We start from the raw sequence: 19,385 nt of genomic DNA, 5'->3' as shown, positions 1-19,385 counted from the left end.
AATTTTAAGAAAACAAAAGACGAGAGAGTGGGAATGTTAGTAGGAGAAGAGTCATTAACTTAGGTGAATATCCATAAAATATGCCTATCTACATAAATACATAAAGGAACGTATAGATATTTTTCTCCCTATGCAACAAGCCACTATATCCATACAATAAATAAGTTACAACTTTCATATTATAATTACATAATTTTACTTGTTGCATATAATAAGTTGTAACTTATAATCATACGATAAATAAGTTACAAACTATATTACAATCACATAATTTTATTAGTTGATTAGAAAGGACCAATTTTCTGAAAAGTTTATAAAGGAAGAAGGAATAATAGTTGAACCCACAAATCTTAAACCAGTCCTATCCTCCAAGTGTCTTTCCAATAATAAGAAAATAATATAACTCAGTCCCTCCATTTAAATTCTGATGGGTCTCTCTTGCTTGCAACTTGACACAATATCTAAATTTTCAATTTTATCAAGAATAGACTTTTTGAATTATGCACTGATGAAACTCAATTTCAATAACTTTCACCTTCTTATCGAATTCATTCTTCCCTCTATGAGCTACGAAGTTGATTAAGAAGAGCCAACTTTCTGAAAAGTTTATGCTTGAAGTCATCTCTCAGTCTCAACAGTCTTTAAACTTCTCACGAAGCTTCATATTTGCCTTTTTTCAACTTCATCAATCCATCAAACAACTCAATGAAAGCATTACTTGACTCTCCGCTCACTTATTTCCTTAAACCCTGGATTCATCTCTCATATATGGTGAAGAAAATAATAACTTCACCAAGAAAAATTGAAATGTAAGCCAACAGAATCAGCAACAGCAGCAGTATATGACTCATCATCATTATTAGAAGAAGAAAATAACTTCATTTCTCTAACAATTAACAATAATTATAGTCATGGAGTTACTTAACACAAACTCTTAAAAATTAATCATAAGTTGTGGCTCAACCTTCAATCCCAATTTCTCTGCACTCTGCAGCCATTCCATTCTCTAGCACGAATATACATACTTATCCTCATAACTGATCCTGATTTAAAAATTTCTCTCCTAGATGATAAAGCTCATCGCCATTCTTAAAAACTTAGTAGTTGCAGAAAGAGGAATGCCTATTAAGTGTTCAAATTCTAGACCATTAAAGCTTAAATTCAAAATTAGCACCTAAAGGATCACAATATCTTCTTTAAGTTCTGCTACCCTGATTCTTAATGCTTTCAGTTTCAACTATTTTAATTGCTTGGTAATGCATTAGAAAGTTAGTAGACCAAGCATCTCATCTTAAGATATAGGATTACTACTCTTAAGAAGAAAAGAACACTGGGACAAGATACCTTAGTCTCCTTGGGGAGTCAGTTTCAACCGTAAAAATTTACTTGGTATCGCCTCAGAAGGATAGATGACCAAGCACATCATCTTAAAAATAGAAATGGTACTTTTGAGATGAAAAAAGCTTTTTAACGAGATGGCAGTTAGACAGATAGGAACTTCATTGTGGCTTGCCAACTAACTGACTTCAACTTGCATCCATAAAATCTTTTTACAGTTCACGTTGTGTTTCTCATTGAAGGCTTAAATCTATAGCAGAAGCCTTCTTCCTTAAACTCATTTTCCATCAGGTATGTCACTTGAATTGCATTTGCTACTGCATAAAGTTGATTTGCAGGAAACCAGAAGAGAAAATCTCAATGAATCCAATTATTACCAATATATAAAGATCTTCTCATCTTCATTTCATGGAAAGTAAACAATCTTGTACAAGCTATAAAACTAGTCTTCAACATACATTCCCTTGCACCAATATCGTAAATTGCAAGTGAATTTATTGTTTGTAAATAGCTCAAACAAATTAGCAGTCATAAGAATATTCATGTTACCCCGAATACAATGACAGCAAATTGATGGTTGGGATTATCTACCGAACTCTTGGCGCATTCAATTTAAAAGATGCAAAGACAAGTTTCCACACATCTGTCATATGGTATCACCTAGAGGAACTTCCTACGTTCCATCACCAATCAAGAAAAACATCCTGTATTCTTTTCTGCATAAGGATCGCCAAGTTCTGGTTTAACAACTCTATCCATGTCAATAAATATGATATGTTGCAATTACACATGTTACCGGGAACAGAGTTAAACTTTTATAAGGAATGTTTAGTGGTTTCAAGTGTGGTTGACTATAAAGACGAGCAGTAGTTTCATTGAAAAGAAACTAGTATCAAGATAAGAAGGAAGCTAATTAACAAGCAGAAGAGAAAAGAGAGAAGAGGAACAATAAAATAGTAAAGATTTAAGTATCATAAACAAAGCACTAAAGCTACAACTTCTCAATTAGATATCTGTGTGAAAGAAAGAAAAAAAAAATAGATACCTGTATAGATTCTTTTAATCTTCATATACACCAAATTACTACAATTCTAGAATTTATTATATTTCCCTTCACTTGAATATTAAACTGCGGAGTTTATCTTCAACAAGTCAAAGCAAGAAAAACACTTCAAATTGTTTTCTATTTATTTTATCTGCTACAGATGGATATAATATCCTCTTTTTCTTAGATTAATAATGAATAAAATATTTAATTAAACTAAGAAGAGTTTGGAAATGGCTCTTACATCTACTAACTCCAATAGAGTTGTTTGCAACCCCTTTTACCATATAACATAATCAAACTAAACTCACCACTTGCTAGAGACCTATGAAGAAAAGCCGAAAAAAAAAAAAAAAAAAAAAAACGAACTAGTTCACTGCTATTATATCAACAATAACTGGTAACACGAACTTCAAAAAAGGCCTTATATGATGCCCAACAAATATGACCCGGAACTAGAACAAGTAAACAACCTAAAACCACCAGAGACAGTTATATTTGGAGCAAAATAACTTCTTGATTGTAATACCAAAGCCTTAGTTTCACTTACAGAGAAGATACTCCTACAAGCAAGACATTTCTACCAAGCTTCCTATATTCCTGGCCAATCTTATGATGACGGCTATTTAATAAATAAATAATCTATAGCAACCAACAATTATTGAGAAAAAAACCTCAGTTCCCTGGTAAACAACTAATATTTACAATGTATTAGAATACATATATGATAAAGGTCAAGATTATGTGGTATCCACGCTCGATGGTGGATGATTTTGTGAGACTAATAATGATGGTAGTCGTTCCACGAATAGTTACAGTGAATCTGAGAGAGAGAGAGAGGGAGTTGAATGAATCGTGCTTTGTCCAGTTGTTCTAGTTGGGGTGATTCGAATAATAGGGAGAGGGAGGTGATGTGGGTTGGTCACTGTAAATAATAGTGGCAGATGGAAATGGCGTTGATCTAATTTGTGGCTGATTTAAGCACTCTACAACAAAAACCATGGAAATCATACTGTTAGAGGTCATCTAATTTGATTGACTTCTAGTACTAAGTTACCATTTGGAGCTATCAAAGTGGAGGGTCCAACTATATTGTTTTTTTGGGCATGTTGATATAGCAAGAGACCACCAACAATTTCAATTCTCTACTTCCTGTGTCCATTTGTAAACTAATTAATAATGTGTCAAAATCCTGTCTGACTGTTTCTGATATGATCTCCTCCACAATGTGATTTGAAATGGAAGCATAAAACTACCAACCAACAAACAACTATCTTTAATAAAAATAACTTGACTCATGAAAAAAATAATAAAATAAAAAATAAATGGAAGGGAGAAATGATTCTTACTTGCAACTGAGTGCGTATAAACTCCAGTTTTGATTCCTGAAAAACTATAATTTAGTAAGCAGTCATCAAAGATATATAACATTGAAATACAACGAAAGCTTGAGAACAGAAAATTGTAACAATGTTTTACTTGATCCTGAAGTGCTTCTCTAAGCTGGGAAACCAAGGAGGCCCTAATTGCTTCAGAACTTTCAATTTGCGTAACACATTGCTGAAGTACATTTTCCTGCTCTTGTATTTCATCCAGCAATGCAGATTCCAGGTTGTTCCCTGATAAACGTAAACTTCAAAAGACTATTTAATGTCTACAGAACCATATATAGCACAAGACTACAATAACAATGGTTTAGATAATTACACTACACATAGTAGTCCAGAATTCAGTAAAGACAATTAAAAGTGTCTGAGAGAGTGCAAGTTCACGCTTTGTTACTAAAGCGAGTGGAACACCAAAATTGAAAAGTGCTATGGAAAAACATGACCAAAATTGTGTGACAAAACATGGTTCGTATAACCAATGCAAAATAGTGAGGTCAATACAAGGTTAAATTGTTTTACACCCATGATCCGTCACCAAGGGTCCAAATCTGTAATGTCCTGGATTTTTCGATATTTATTTTTCTGTACATCGTTTTGCGCGCCGTGTGAGTCCTGGTATTGTTTTCCATTGCATGTATTTATTTATTTGTGTGATGATGTGTTATATATATGTATATACATGTATAATTATGTGACTTGTGGGTGGAGAGATATTTTGTGGCATGGCAAGTGATTAAGTGAGCTTTGAAGGGCATTTTTGACATTTGATGATGTAGTGGACTTTGACCCGTTGTAGGCCATTCATTTTTGGAAGAAACTATGGTCAAGCTAGGACCACAACCTCACCCCCTTCACTCTCTCTCGGAAATATCTCTCTTACTTCTTTTTCTTTTTCTCTCAATAACTTTATCTTCTCTCTAAGATCTTGTATGCTAGAGTAGGATTTGGACCAAGCCATAGTTGGAAATGTTGTAAAGCTAGTCAAGAGCTATGTTTTGACAACGGTCTCGCTACCATTTGGGGAATTTCGAGTTTTGAATCTAAGAGTTTGAGCTGCATCATTTGAGGTAGAGATGTTTAAAGTATTATGTTTTGCCTCTATTTGAGTTTCCCTCTTGATTTATACAAATATTTGTTCCAAAATGATGATTGATAGAAGTAGAGATGATGTATGTGTTCTTGATGAAAATGTCATGCTTATAGACATAGTTAGGTGTATTTTTGAAATGCTATAATTGTTAAAAGCATGCTATATGTGCAAGTTGCTACTTCGAGATTATTTGATACAATATGATGATGTGATTCCATTGATGCAAAGCATGCTTATTTTAGTTAAGAAAGTATAAATCATGTTTAGTTACTCTTGAATAATGCATGATTTCATTCATGGCATGAGCATGGTTTGGGGAAAATGAGGTCGAAGTGATTTTAAAGGATGTGTTTGGGAATGGTTGTGAGAAAATGGTTTTGTGAAAGAAACCGGATATCGCGAGTCTAGTGCTAATTCGACCTAGAGGGAGCGCGTGCCGGATTTGGACGCGTAACATTGATTTACTAGGGCCCAAATGGTTGTCGGATTTGAGGCCAGGATAGTAATCAATCTCGCCTCGGTAAAGTCGGTTAGCGGGTTTTCAGTGTGTGTTGAGTTGGGCCGGGATTATGGTCGGGGCAGCATAACATTTCATTGCATGTTGATATATGTGTGTTGATTAAGACCCGTGTATGATCCCAATTACTTTTATCCATTCATTGGTTGTTGACTCAAGGGAACCCAAAGCCAATGTTTTAGGCATTTCCTACTGATCCGTTGTGCTCACCCTCTATTTATCATTTTCAGGACATGGCAAGAAAATTGTAGAAGATGCACCCCCGCAAACTTAAAGAGTCGTCGATGTATTTTGATATCTTTTGTAATAGAATTGCTTAGACAATGAACAAATGTACATAACCTTGTTCTTTTGTGAGTTTTAAGTGAAGCCTTTGTAATTATGGCCATGGAGGCCTCATTATTTTGTAAACTTATTCTTTTGGGTATGTATAAATGATTTAAGATGCTTTTGATTCACAAAAGATGTATGAGTTATTTTGATGATTCAATGAAATGTTTAAAGGTTGATGATATCCATGGAGCTTTATTTTCATGTTTAATTGCTTTGGGGTTGCATTTGGATAGGTTTGGGAAGCAAACTTTTCGACCAATTCATCATTGGGCATCATCTAACCGGTTAGATAGGAATATCTACCCAGTTAGATAAATGGGCAGTGCTTGGATTTAATGGGCTTCTCCCATCTAACAGGTTAGATGGAAATATCTAACTGGTTAGATGGCCATCTACCCGGGTAGGTGCTCTCATCTACCCAGTTAGATGAATGGGCAAAGAGGGGGTTAGATGGATTTATCCGATTAGATAGAGTTATCTACCCGGTTAGATGGCCTTCTATCCAGTTAGATGCCTCCATCTAACCGGTTATATAGGCTACTCAGTTTTTCACGCCTACTGGACCATTCATCTACCCGGTTAGATGATATCTTCTACACGGTTAGATGAACTGATATTTGCACCTTGACCCTATATTTCAGTAAAATCACCTAATTACCCCTTGACTTCACCCTAACCATTGAATGACCTTGGTAATTGACTATTTGACCCTTTTTGGGTCTCCAACTAGGATTGACCATGCTAAATGACTTAAATACCTTCATGATCCCTAGAACCTCAATAATTTTACAAAATGACCAGTTTGCCCTTATTGGGGCCTTAGGTACCCAATTAATATGAAAATGACAGTTTTATCCCTGATGAGTTTTGAAGCCATAATAAATGTACCAGATGACTATTTTACCCTTATGGGCCCTAAACCATTATTTTACCACAGTAAATGACCATTATACCCTTATGCACTCTAGAACTATTATAATGACGTGAAATGACCATAGTACCCTTGTGTGACCTCAGGTTCGGGTAAGGACCCGATTAGCGATCCGGATCCCAGGGTTTGGGTCGTTAAAAAATCACTGTGCATTTTTAGTCCAACAAGTACAGAGTTGACTAAAGGCTTTCATGCTCACAGCATGATTTACATTTCACAACTGTGAAAATTTAAAGAATGATTACAAGCATTGATCCCAACCAGATCTTTGATATGATTTTGGAAGGGTCACATTAAAGATGATGATATATAAGAATTCCATGACCATCTTTCCTCTTAAGCAAAGTCCAAATTTACAATATGCTCTAAAAGTCTTCCACTTAGACTATTACCCAAAAAATGAAAATTTCCTTTTACAAAGGGCTTTTTTAAGATCTTCTCTGACCTCAAGTAGGTAGTAAACATTTGACACTATATGGAGAAAACTTCCACCGTATGGTTAACGTAGCGGAAACGATAAAGAACAGGGTTAAACCCTTGAATTCACAAAGAACACACTCACAAGAGAGAAACTGAAATTATATTGATAATTATGATGTCTGTAGACTTACATCTCTTGCCTTTATATAGGCAAGTCAAAAAAAGAAAGCAGGCGTGAAATAATATTAAAGGAGAAATCTGGATTTGATAGAGCAAAATCCTCCTTAAATCTTGCAATGGAGAATAATATCTTCTATTGTTGGCAACTACACCAAATCTTCTTATTTATTTTCTGAATCCTACTTCTTTTTCTTTGATAAGTAATAATGAAATAAAAAGACATTCAAAAGGGGAACGCGTCCCTTATACAAAAGTGGAACCGGGGACTAAGGCCCCAAAGAATCCAAAAAAATAATTAAATCATCGGAAGAGGAACAAGAGATCCTCTTCACGTAACTGAAAAGAGAGTGAATAATATGGAGTTTTAGCGTCGCCGTGGACGCCTCCTTTCCTTCGAACATTCTACTATTCCTCTCCTTCCAGATGCACCACCAAACGCAATATGGAACAATTCTCCAATAATCGCGTACACCTCTACTCACACGACATCCTCTCCAAGCTTGAATCAAATCCTTAGAAAAATGTAGCATTACCCAACGCATACCAAACAACCCAAGAATAAGATTCCAACAATCGTACGCCACAGGACAATGCATTAGGATATGATCAACTGACTCACCATCTTGTTTGCATAGACAACACCAATTAACAAAACAGTTACCCCGCTTCCTCAAATTATCAATCGTCAGTAACAGTCCAAACAAAGAATGCCACCCTAGTTGGAGCCATAGAACGCCAATCGCCAAATGGTCTTCCACAGGAAGTCAAGACTAACAAAATTAGATAGACATAAGAACAAAGATCGCACTACGAAACGACCATGGGAAGAGGGAATCCATATTAGATCGTCACTACCTATGCCAACTGCCTCCTGCCTATCTTCTATCGTTGGCAACCACACCAAATCTCCTTTTGACTTTTCCTTATTTATTTATTTTTTTCTTCTATTCTCCTTACCTTTTCAGCCTCCCTAATTTGCGATGATCTTGTATGCTCAGATAATCGTGAGCAAGCTATTCCATAACAGTCTCCCCTGCGTAAAAATAACTTGTCCCCAAGTTACCCGAATCTGGCGGACAATATTCATGTATGTCAGCCACATTGAATGTAGAAGAAATGGCCTTGTCTGTAGGTAAATCAACCACATAGGTGTTGTCATTGATTTTCTTTAGAATCTGGTATGAACCATATTTCTTGGCCTTCAGCTTGTTGTATGTGCCCACTGGAATCCTCTCTTTTCTTAGATACACCATAACCAGGTCCCCTTCTTCAAATACTCTTTTTCTTCGTCTCTTGTCAACTGCAGCCTTATATTTGGCGTAAGTTTCCTCTAGATATTTCTTAACACTCTCCTGAATGGTCTTAATGTGCCCAGCCATTTTCTCTACAGCAACACTCTTCCCTGGTAACTTCGGTAAGGATACTTAATCCAAAGCAACTTTTGGAGGACAGCAATACACAATCGCAAACGGGGATTTTCCAGTAGACCTGTTAACTATGCAATTGTAAGCAAATTCTGCCTGGGCAAGAGCAAGATCCCACTATTTTGGTTTCTCTCTTGAAATACAGCGAATTAGATTTCCAAGGGTCCTATTCACCACCTCTGTTTAGCCATCAGTCTTGGGGTGACTGGTGCTATTGAAATTAAGAAAGGTATCGAATCTCTTCCATAAAGTCCCCAAAAGTGAGACAAAAATTTGGTGTCACGATCTGAGGTAATGGACTGTGGCACCCCATGTAAACGAACCACCTCCTTAAAGAACAAATTAGCCATTTGGACTGCATCGTTCGTCTTCTTGCATGCAATAAAATGGGACATCTTGGAAAATCGATCGACCACCACAAAAACAAAGCCTGCTCCTCGCTGCCCTCGGTAACCCAAGAACAAAATCCATGGATAAATCCTCCCATGGAGCATTTGGAATAGGCAACGGTCTATAAAAACCAGTATTCTGAGATTGGTCTTTATTAGTTTGGCAGATTGAGCACCGCCGCACATGGTTCTCCACGTCACACTTGAGTTGCGGCCAATAATACCGTTCTACAAGCTCTCGCATCTTATCACGCCCAAATGTCCTCCTAATCCTCCTCCATGCAATTCACGAACCACTTGCTCCCGTAAAGGACTCCGTGAAATACACAACTTATTGCCATTAAAGAGAATCCTTCCTGCATGTGCAACCCTTTACAGGATTGGCTCGTTTTACACGCTTCGCAGGCTTGGCCAAAATCTTCGTCGGCCTCATATAACTCCTTCAGGCACTCGAACCCTGTGATTTCAGCCCTCATAGTCACTAAGAAAGCTTCTCTCCGGATTAGTGCATCTGCAACTTTGTTATGTTGGCCTGACTTGTGTTTTAGCGAGAAGGTGAATCGCTGGATATAAGCCGCCCACGTATGCAGCACGAAGGTGAATCACCGACTTAGTGCATTTGCAACTTTGTTCTGTTGGCATCCGATTAACAATGTTTTGATTGTTAATGGATTTCAGTGCCTGGTGATCTATAAACAGCACGAATTCTTGCTCTTGCTGGATAAGATAATGCTCCCATGTATGCAAAGCTTGCACCACCGCATAGAATTCTAACTCCACTTCGTGTGTGCTTCACTCAGCTTCTCACTATAAAACGCTACTGGACTTCCTTCTTGTGATAGAACTGCTCCAATTCCCACTATTGAGGTATCACAATCCACCTGGAATAGCTCCTCAAAATCTGGAAGAACTAAGATTGGGGATGCTGACATATTTTCCTTAATTAAGGCAAAACTCATCTCGCTTCCTCTCCCCATTGGAATTTTCCTTTCTTCATGCATTCTGTGAGGGGAGCCACAATACTACTGAAGTTCATTGGTAAAACGTGGCTAAGCTATGGAAACTGCGTACTTCTCCCACATTCTTCGGCGTAGGCCACTCCCGAATGGCCCTCACCTTCTCCTCATCTGCCCGAATGACATCACGACAAACTACATAGCCAAGGAATACTAGGCTTGGGGTCACAAAGCTACACTTCTTCAGATTAATGAACAATTTGTTCTTCTGCAAAGCCGTTAATACCTCTCTCAAGTGAAAAAGGTGTTCTGCCTCTGTTTGACTATAAATCAGAATATCGTCAAAATAAACAACTAATAAATGGTTTGAGTACCTGATTCATTAACCACATGAAAGTACTTGGCGTGTTGGATAATCCGAATGGCATAACTAACCACTCGTACAGTCCTTCTTTTGTTTTGAATGCCGTTTTCCACTCATCCCCAGGACGGATTCTGATTTGATGGTATCCACTCTTGAGGTCCACTTTGGTGAAAACTTTCGATCCCACCAACATATCTAGCATATCATCCAACCGTGGAATGGGAAATCTGTTTGACAGTGATTCTATTAATTGCGCGACTATCAACGCACATTCTCCAACTGCCATCTTTCTTCGGTACTAGCAAGGCCGGAATAGCACATAGGCTCATGCTCTCCCGAATCAACCCTTTCTGTAGTAACTCTTCCACTTGCTCTTGTAAGATCTGACTCTCGTTAGGACTATGGTTGTCAAAAGCACGCCTGGGCGCAAAGCGCCTACAGGCGCAGCAACTGCGCCTCACAATAGCCTAGGCGCAGCGACCTCCACTAGGCGCACGCCTGGGCTGCGCCTTGAAGGTTGTATGAGGGGCGCCTATGCGGCATATATTTTGTGTTTGACTGGTTATAGTTTATATTATTATATTTAGTATATATATATAGCTTTGGAAACTTAAAAGTAAAAAATTGGAATTTTGTCATCTTGTGAGGCAACATATCCAATCAATAAAAATCTGCAGAAGAAACGTGATGATGGAGTGGGAAAGTCAACAAGTCAAAAGTGGGAAAGAGGAGAGAGAGAGAAAGAAAAAAAGAAAAGAAAAGAGAAGAGAAGAGAAAATAAGAGAAGAGAAGAGAAGAATGTGGAATTTGAATCTGTTGCTCCGACGAAGCCACAACCCAGGTCAGTAATTTCATTTAAGTTTTTTTTTTCCTCCTCTTCTCTTCTCTTCTCCTCTTCTCTCTCTTATCTTGTTTTTTTTTTCTTTTTTCTGGCTCTCCTATTTTTCTTCTTTCTCGATTTTTTTTTTTCTTCTTTCTGGGTCCCTGTTTTTCTTTCTTTTTCTTCAGGCTCTGTTTAGGGGCTCTATTTCCCCCCCCTCATCTACTAGTTTCAAATTACTCCTTTCTCAGTCTTCTCTCCGGCCAAACTGGCCTTCAATTTTTTTTTTTTTTTTTTTTCCCTTCATCTACAGTCTACTCCAGTACTCCAGTACTCTGTTTTTTTTTTTTTTTTTTTTTTTTCCTCCTCCTCCTCCTCTTCTCTTCTCCTCTCCTCTCCTCTCTCTCATCTGGTTTTTATTTTTTTCTGAGTCTCTGTTTTTCTTCGTGTCTGTAATTTTTTTTTTTTTCCTCCTTTCTGAGTCTTCTCTTTAGCCTAAAATGCTGATGTGCTATGATGGACTAAATATATGCCCTGCATCTAGCCGCTGATCATGCCAATGGTAAAAGAAAATTGGACTCCTTAGCACACAATTAATTCTATATAATTATGTATATAAGTTATATAACATTACCCTGTATATATATATCTATCATCAGTTTCTACTCCTGTTTTTTCGTTCTTTCTTTATTTTCTTCATCTACTTTATCTCTTTATTATTATTTCAATCTCTGCCTCTCATTTTTTTCGGATCTCTATCTCTCATTTTTTCTCCCTTCTTGGCTTCTTTTGAATGCAATTTGCTAAATTATTTAAATTTTGAATGTTTGTGCCTGAATGCTGTTTGCTGCATTGCCTGAATGCTTGTTTGCTGAATTTAACTTGGTCCATTGACTCCATTCTATTTCTCATTCTCATTGTAAATAGATAGGAAAAAATGTCAAAGGATCCAGGTTAGAATTATTGTCACCTGCAAAACCCACAAGATAGGAATGCAACAACGTGTAATTTTTGTGAAAAAGTTATGAAAGGAGGTATTTATAGGGCTAAGCAACACATTGTAGGGGGATATAGAAATGTACAAGCATGTAAAAAGTGCCCTGAACATGTGAAAGAAGAGATTAGAGAATACATGAGTAAGAAGAAAGAAGAAAAGGAACACACAAATTTGTTGCCTGATTTTGATGACATGGATGATCAAGATGAGGATGATGTAACAATTATTGATATTAAGGGTAAAAGAGTGGCCAATGGAACTGGAAGCAGTAATATTCAATCAAAAAAGCAAAAGCAGAAAGGTCCTATTGATTTGTACTTCACCCCTCCTCCGGAAGTAGTTATGCAAAATAGAAAAAATGACAAGGGTAAGCAAACAACAATTGATAATGCTTGTAAGAAAGAACTTAGAAACCGAGCATGTCAACGGTTTGCAAGATGGATGTATGATGCTGGGATATCATTCAATGCCCTTAATTATGATAGTTTTGCACCAGTTGTTGAAGCTATTGGCCAACATAGTCCAGGAATGAAACCTCCTTCTTATAATGAGGTGAGAGTTCCCCTCCTCAAGAAAGAACTGGAGCATACAGACAATTTAATGCAGGATCATAGAGAGGAATGGGTAAAATACGGATGCACAATTATGGCAGATGGATGGGAGGATAAAAGACACAGGTGTTCGATTAATTTTCTGGTGAATTGTCCTAAAGGGACAATGTTCATTCAATCTGTTGATGCTTCCTCTTATTCAAAGACCGGTGAAAAAATGTTTTGACTTGCTTAACAAGTTCGTGCAGCAAATTGGAGCATCAAATGTGATTCAAGTAGTCACTAATAGTGCCTCTTCTAATGTTGTGGCAGGTATAAATTTAAATATGTACTTGATGTGGAAATTTTAGGTTTATTGCTTCTAGCCTTCTATTAATCCATATTTTCTTTCTTTACAAAAGGGAGAGTGTTGGAGGGAAGGCACCGACATTTATATTGGTCACCTTGTGCTGCACATTGTGTGGACCTGATTGTGGAGGACATTGCTAAGATCCCAAATATAATGAGGACCATAAAGAGAGTTATAATGTTAAATGATTATATTTATAACCGTTCGGGTTTGTTGAACATGATGAGGCGTTATACTGGACATAAAGAGTTGCTTAGACCTGCAACGACTCGATTTACCACTTCATTTATCATGTTATCAAGCATCCATCATCAAAAGGATTGCTTGAGGAAGATGTTCACTTCACAAGAATGGATCTCCAGGAAATGGGCGAAAGAGATAGAAGGGAAAAATGTAGCACAGATTGTGTTGATGCCTACATTTTGGACAAGCATTGTGTACTCTCTCAAAGTAGCAAGCCCTCTTGTTTGTGTACTTAAGTTGGTTGATGGTGAGAGAAGGCCTCCAATGGGATATATTTATGAGGCTATGGAAAGGGCTAAAGAAGCGATAGCTAAAGCTTTTGGTGGGAATGAGGAAAAGTATAAGGACATCTTTAAGATCATTGATACTAGGTGGAATATCCAACTCCATCGCCCTTTGCATACAGCTGGGCATCTCTTGAACCCAGAATATTTTTATAGCAATCCAAATATTGAGCAAGATGAAGAGGTGATGGGTGGTTTATATCAATGCATAGAAAGATTGGTTCCAACCACTGAAGAGCAAGATAAAATTTCTTTGGAGTTGAGTAGATATATGAAAGCTGATGGTCTATTTGGCTCATCAATTGCTGTTAGACAAAGAAAGTCAAGGGCACTAGGTAAACAAGTCAATTAATCATTTTTTAGTATATTTGAATTTTAATTTTGTTAATTTTTTACTAATAATATGTAAATAACAGCCGATTGGTGGTCCGCATATGGTTCTACAACTCCTAATTTGCAAAAGTTTGCTATTAAAGTGCTTAGCCTCACATGTAGCGCATCTGGGTGTGAACGAAATTGGAGTGTACTTGAACATGTAAGTTTGTAGTATTAGTAATTCAATGATAAAAAATTAGATTATAAACAGTTATACACTTATACTTATTAATTATTTGAATTAATGCAGCTTCATAGCAAGAAGAGGAACCGGCTAACTCAATGTTGATTGAATGATTTGGTTTTCATCAAGTATAATAGAGCACTAAAACGACAATATGACATGCGTGATAGGATTGATCCCATCCTTTTAAATGATATAGATGATAGCAATGAGTGGTTGGTTGGAGTAATGGATGAAGATGTAGATGCCGAAAATGAGTTAGTGTTTGAAGATGACTCTTTGACATGGGGTGCAGTTGCTAGAGCTACAGGGGCTGGAGAGTCCAGCCATAATTTAAGATCAAGATCAGCTCCAAGGGCAACAAAGAGGACAACACCTTCATGCTCGTCTTCACTACGAATCATAGATGATGACGAGGCAAACTCTGAGGAGACAGAAGAGGAAGAAGATGCTGAAGGTTACAAATCTTTTGATGGGGACGATGATGAGACTATGTTGTTTGGTGAAGAGGATGATATTTAGGTCCCTTAAGATTGTTTGGTAACTTTGGTTTTAGGATTCCTTGTCAAAACTCAAAACTGAAACTAATATTTTGTTGCTTGGTTTATAGATTTGGTAGGCTACTAAGAATTGACTATGATACTTTATAGATTTGGTAGGCTACTAAGTATCTTTTAATGGATCTGTTTTGGAGTCAAATGATAGCTTTTGCTTAAGACATCAAGTATAAATTTATAATATATGGTTAATTGGTTTATGTTTTGCTTCTTTTGAATCTTTCTTATGAATAAATAGCTTTCTTAGTTTAATTGTTCTATTTTACTGGTTGCTTTATTGGTTTAATTGTAATATATTTAGATTAATTTAGTGTTTTTATTATTGGATGTTCATTGTTTAATTATGTTAGTTTTGCTAAGAATTATTGTTTTAAAATTTTACTTGTGCGCCTCACATAACTCAGGCTCGCGCCTCGCCGTGCGCCTCGCGCCTACGCTCCAAGGGACCTCTAGCGCCTCGGTGCGCCTCGGGCTTTTAATAACTATGGTTAGGACTCATCCGGTAATGTGGTAGATTTGGCTGGCTCGCCCCAGGCACCAAGTCACTGTAGTGTTGAATGTCCCTCATGGGAAGGAGACTATCAGGCAAGTCTTCCGGCACCAACTCACTAAACTCCTGCAGTAATGGCTGCACTATTGCTGATATTGTAAAAGGAGGTTGTTCAACAACTTCCCCCTTGCGCGTAACAGCAAAGATTTCAGGGGCAATTGTTACTTCGCCCAAAAATTACTCATTGTTGATCAACATAACTGAATTTCCTTTGGGAAATTCGGCTTCTTTCAGCGGACCCAAAACAATCTTTTAACCATTCTTGTATAGAATATACACATTGTCTCTACCACGGTGAGTGACATCAACATCAAATTGCCATGGTCTGCCCAATATCATATGGCATACATCCATGTCGACTACATCACAACGCACCTCCTCTGCATATACTTTCCCAATTGAGAATGGAACGGTGCAGGGTCTCTGAGCCTTTCTTCATCCATCCAATTTTGTATGGATGGAGATGTTTCTCTGTTTTAAGCCCCAATTTTCAAACCATTGTTAAGGAAACAATGTTTTCACTACTGTCGCTATCGATAATAACGTCACATGCCACAGTGCAACGTGTACGGAACACATTATGACGGTGCAGGTGCTGCTCCTTTGGCGTGAACATCAACCTCCTCACGACTAAAGAGTGGGACAACAACTCGCCATTGTCTCCTTCAGTCACCTCTTCTTCTTCAAATGTAAGGAACTCACCTTCCTCACCCTCGCCTTCCTCATGCTCGACCAGATTTACTATCAGTCGATTAGGGCAATTGTTGGATTTGTGGCCGGGTTCTCCACATCAAAAACACTTCCCAATAGTTGGGTGTGCATAGGGATTTTCTCTCACAGCTGGGGCTCCCCTTCCAGCAGGGCCTATGGGTGCTGCGGGTTTGGCCTTTGTTGGATCATCTCCAATACCTCGCCCTGTCATTGGAACAAGGGCTACTACAGTCTGTTTACCCATGTCATGTATAGGACGTGGGGTATTATATGAACCACGAGACCGATTCTTTGACTACTCCAGTAATGATTATGCTCTCTCTGCCGCCATGACAATCTCAAACAGTTTGAATAGCAGTTGCAGCGCCACTTTCTCTTCAATATCCCATTGTAACCCGCCTTTGAAACGGGCCACCATGCTATATTTGGGTTCCGCCAAGTTGTTACGGGATGACAACCGATAAAAAATTTTAGCATATTCAACAATCGTTCTACTTCCCTGCGTGCAGGACTGATATTTCTAATAAAGAACCTGTTCGTAGTCAGAGGGTAAAAATCGAGCTTTCATCAACTTCTTCATCTTAACCCATGTACATACCCGATCTTTACCCTCACTTGCACGAGTAGTTTGCACTTGATCCCACCATGCTGATGCGCCGCCTTTTAACTTATAGGCCACGAGTTTGGCTTGCTTCTCCTCCTAGATTTTCAGATAGTTAAAGAAACGCTCAACTTCACTAATCCAGTCCAAGAATTCTTCAATACGAAAATGACCTTGAAAGGTGGGTAAGTCAATCTTCATATGAAAATCCCCGGAATCATCAATTTCTCATCGACCTCGATTATCTCCAAACACCTGTACAGCTCGGTTGTTACCAAAAACCAACATTTTCCTCAAAGGCTGGTTGCCTATTCGGTGGGTTTGGGTTGCGATTACCAGCAAGACGTCCATGATCACCGTCGTTGGGCAGCCTGTTGTTCTTGCGGTTAAGTTCTACCGTTGTCAATCTTGCCAATACTTGATGCATAGTTCATGCATATCAAGTAAATTTCAATTAACGTTGGTATGGAACTCAGTAAACTCAACCCTCAAAAGAGCTACTCCATCACGATCATCGTCGCTGGAAGGGTGCTTCACTGCTTCCATCTCATGAACCGGCCACCGGAAACAAAGGCGAATTTTGGATTCGGAACCTTGCTTTGATACCAACTAACGTAGCGGAAACGATAAAGAACAGGGTTAAACCCTTGAATTCACAAAGAATACACTCAAAAGAGAGAAACTGAAATTATATTGATAATGATGATATCTGTAGACTTACATCTATTGCCTTCATATAGGCAAGTCAAAAATAAATTAAAAAAAGAAAGCATGCGTGAAATAATATTAAAGGGGAAATCTGAGATCTGATGGAGCAGAATCCTCCTTAAATCTTGCGAATAATATCTTCTATTGTTGGCAACTACACCAAATCTTCTTATTTATTTTCTGAATCCTCCTTAATTCTTGCAATGGAGAATAATATCTTCTATTGTTGGCAGTTACACCAAATCTCCTTTTGACTTTTCCTTATTTATTTATTTTTTTATCGTATTGTCCTTACCTTTTCGGCCTCCCTGATTTGCGATGATCTTGTATGCTCAGATAATCGTGAACAAGTTGTTCTACATCAATGGTACTTGAGAAGACTTTTTCAACAATACACTGATCAATCTAGACAAAAAAATTAACAGTAACTTAGTGAGTAGCTTGGGCTACCAAAATGCGTCAGGCCGGCTGCAACTTGTTAATGTCTGTTAAAGTGGGCAATACCAGGACTTAAGCCTTCAGCGAGTTCTCGATGTGAACTAGCTGAGCAGGGGCTGCAACAGCTTCACAGTTGGAGAAAATAACTTAGAGGAAAGTTGAACCCGAACATCTGATTAGAGTTCTTCAGCATTCTATGCTCAATAGGATGTACACCGATATCTCAGGGTATGATTAGTTATAGAGTGGGATGACACTACCGTAAAGTTTTGTTCACTGCCCAAAATTCTAGATAACATTATATAATGATGGAACAACAACAAAGTCCATAAATTGCAACCTAACATTAGTGTTTTGATCTAAGATTTCAATTCTTTCATGTTTCAGCAGTAGCATATTGTTCCATGGAGCTAAGGTCCAAAATATGGAAGAAACAAGTGTTTCCACAGACTCTACCACCGGACCATTCATAGCAGGACTTCGTTGGATTCTTGCTCTCCATGATCAAAAACTTGCTGAAATCGAGCTGGTTTGAATTGTGCATATTCAAACAAGAGGACCATACTGAAAGCCTTTCCATCAGTAGGATCAACTTCTACAGTTGCATGATGGGCAGTTTGACTCTTTATTTTTTGTTCGCGCGGGGGGGTGGGGGTGGGGGTGGGGGTGGGGAGGAATATTATTGAGAAGAAACCAGTTTGGAATCTGCAACAAGTATATTTATGCCAAGACCCAAGGGTCCTATACAAGAAACTGCTCAACATATCTCGGAAGAGACTTGGACAAACTGTTCGGCTACATTCTATTCCAACCGTGGAATTGTGGGAGAAAAGCATCTGCACTTTAATTCACTTTCCTTTCTCTTTCACTGTCCTTTTCATTCTCCTTGTCCCCTTCTTTATCTCCATTTCAAAAGAAGTACCAATGAAGCAGTACAATCTACACCTTAGAAGTAACCACTTGGTACAATCTACACCTTAGAAGTAACCACAAACTAAAATAGGCAAAAACTTCAAGTTGATGGTGGATGAATCCAGAGAATTTTGAATCAGAGCTCTAAATTTTTGTTCATCCCTTGCCGTAATAATATCTCGGGGTCTTTAATTCAGAATGAAATGGTGTGCTTTGATCGTTAAGAGCAGGTAACCCGTTCCCTGTCTTTTCAATAGAGGCATTGTTGAAGGATTTACATATTTAACTTACACCCTCTCTAACAGATTAAGCTTTTGGAGTAGATGGTTGTTAACATAGTATAAGAGTCAAAGGTCTCGAGTTCAAACCTCACCGTCACTCTAATTAAAAAATTGAAAAACACGCATTGGATCAAAAAGAAGGCCACACGTGAGGGGGCGTGTTGAAGGATTTATATATTTAAGTAATACCATCTCCAACAACTTAAGCTTTTGGAGTAGATGGTTGTTAACAGGCATTACAACAGCTTTCTATATAGAGGTTAGGCAATTACTATAATAAAATTGCATTGGCTGGTAAGTAGGGGTGTCAATTTCCTCCCGAACGGAATTGGTACGCCCCTAAATGGAGTAGGGGCGGATATGGTAATAAAAAGTAAAACCCGTCTCAGGTTCGGAGCGGGGGTGGATTTTGAGGGACCAGGCAAGTTAACATTTGATAGCATAAATAT

The 19,385-nt window shown here is 38.0% G+C and overlaps 1 protein-coding gene across 8 annotated transcripts in view; it reads right to left on the bottom strand.

Moving 5' to 3' along the window:
• Positions 1–19,385, bottom strand: part of LOC132313474 (uncharacterized) — a 44,125-nt gene that overhangs the window by 2,459 nt on the left and 22,281 nt on the right. For all 8 annotated transcript variants that reach the window (XM_059812253.1, XM_059812256.1, XM_059812252.1 and 5 more), the window contains 2 exons: positions 3,863–4,002; positions 3,733–3,768 (listed from right to left, as the gene is read on the bottom strand). In XM_059812253.1, coding sequence (XP_059668236.1) covers positions 3,733–3,768; positions 3,863–4,002 — 176 coding nt within the window. The remainder of the gene's footprint in view (positions 1–3,732; positions 3,769–3,862; positions 4,003–19,385) is intronic.

The sequence above is a fragment of the Cornus florida genome, unplaced genomic scaffold (assembly GCF_030987335.1).
Source record: "Cornus florida cultivar Cherokee Brave unplaced genomic scaffold, ASM3098733v1 CherokeeBrave_3.0.0_Hap2_Chr06, whole genome shotgun sequence".
Classification (NCBI taxonomy): domain Eukaryota; kingdom Viridiplantae; phylum Streptophyta; class Magnoliopsida; order Cornales; family Cornaceae; genus Cornus; species Cornus florida.
This window is presented reverse-complemented; position numbering and strand designations above follow the sequence as displayed.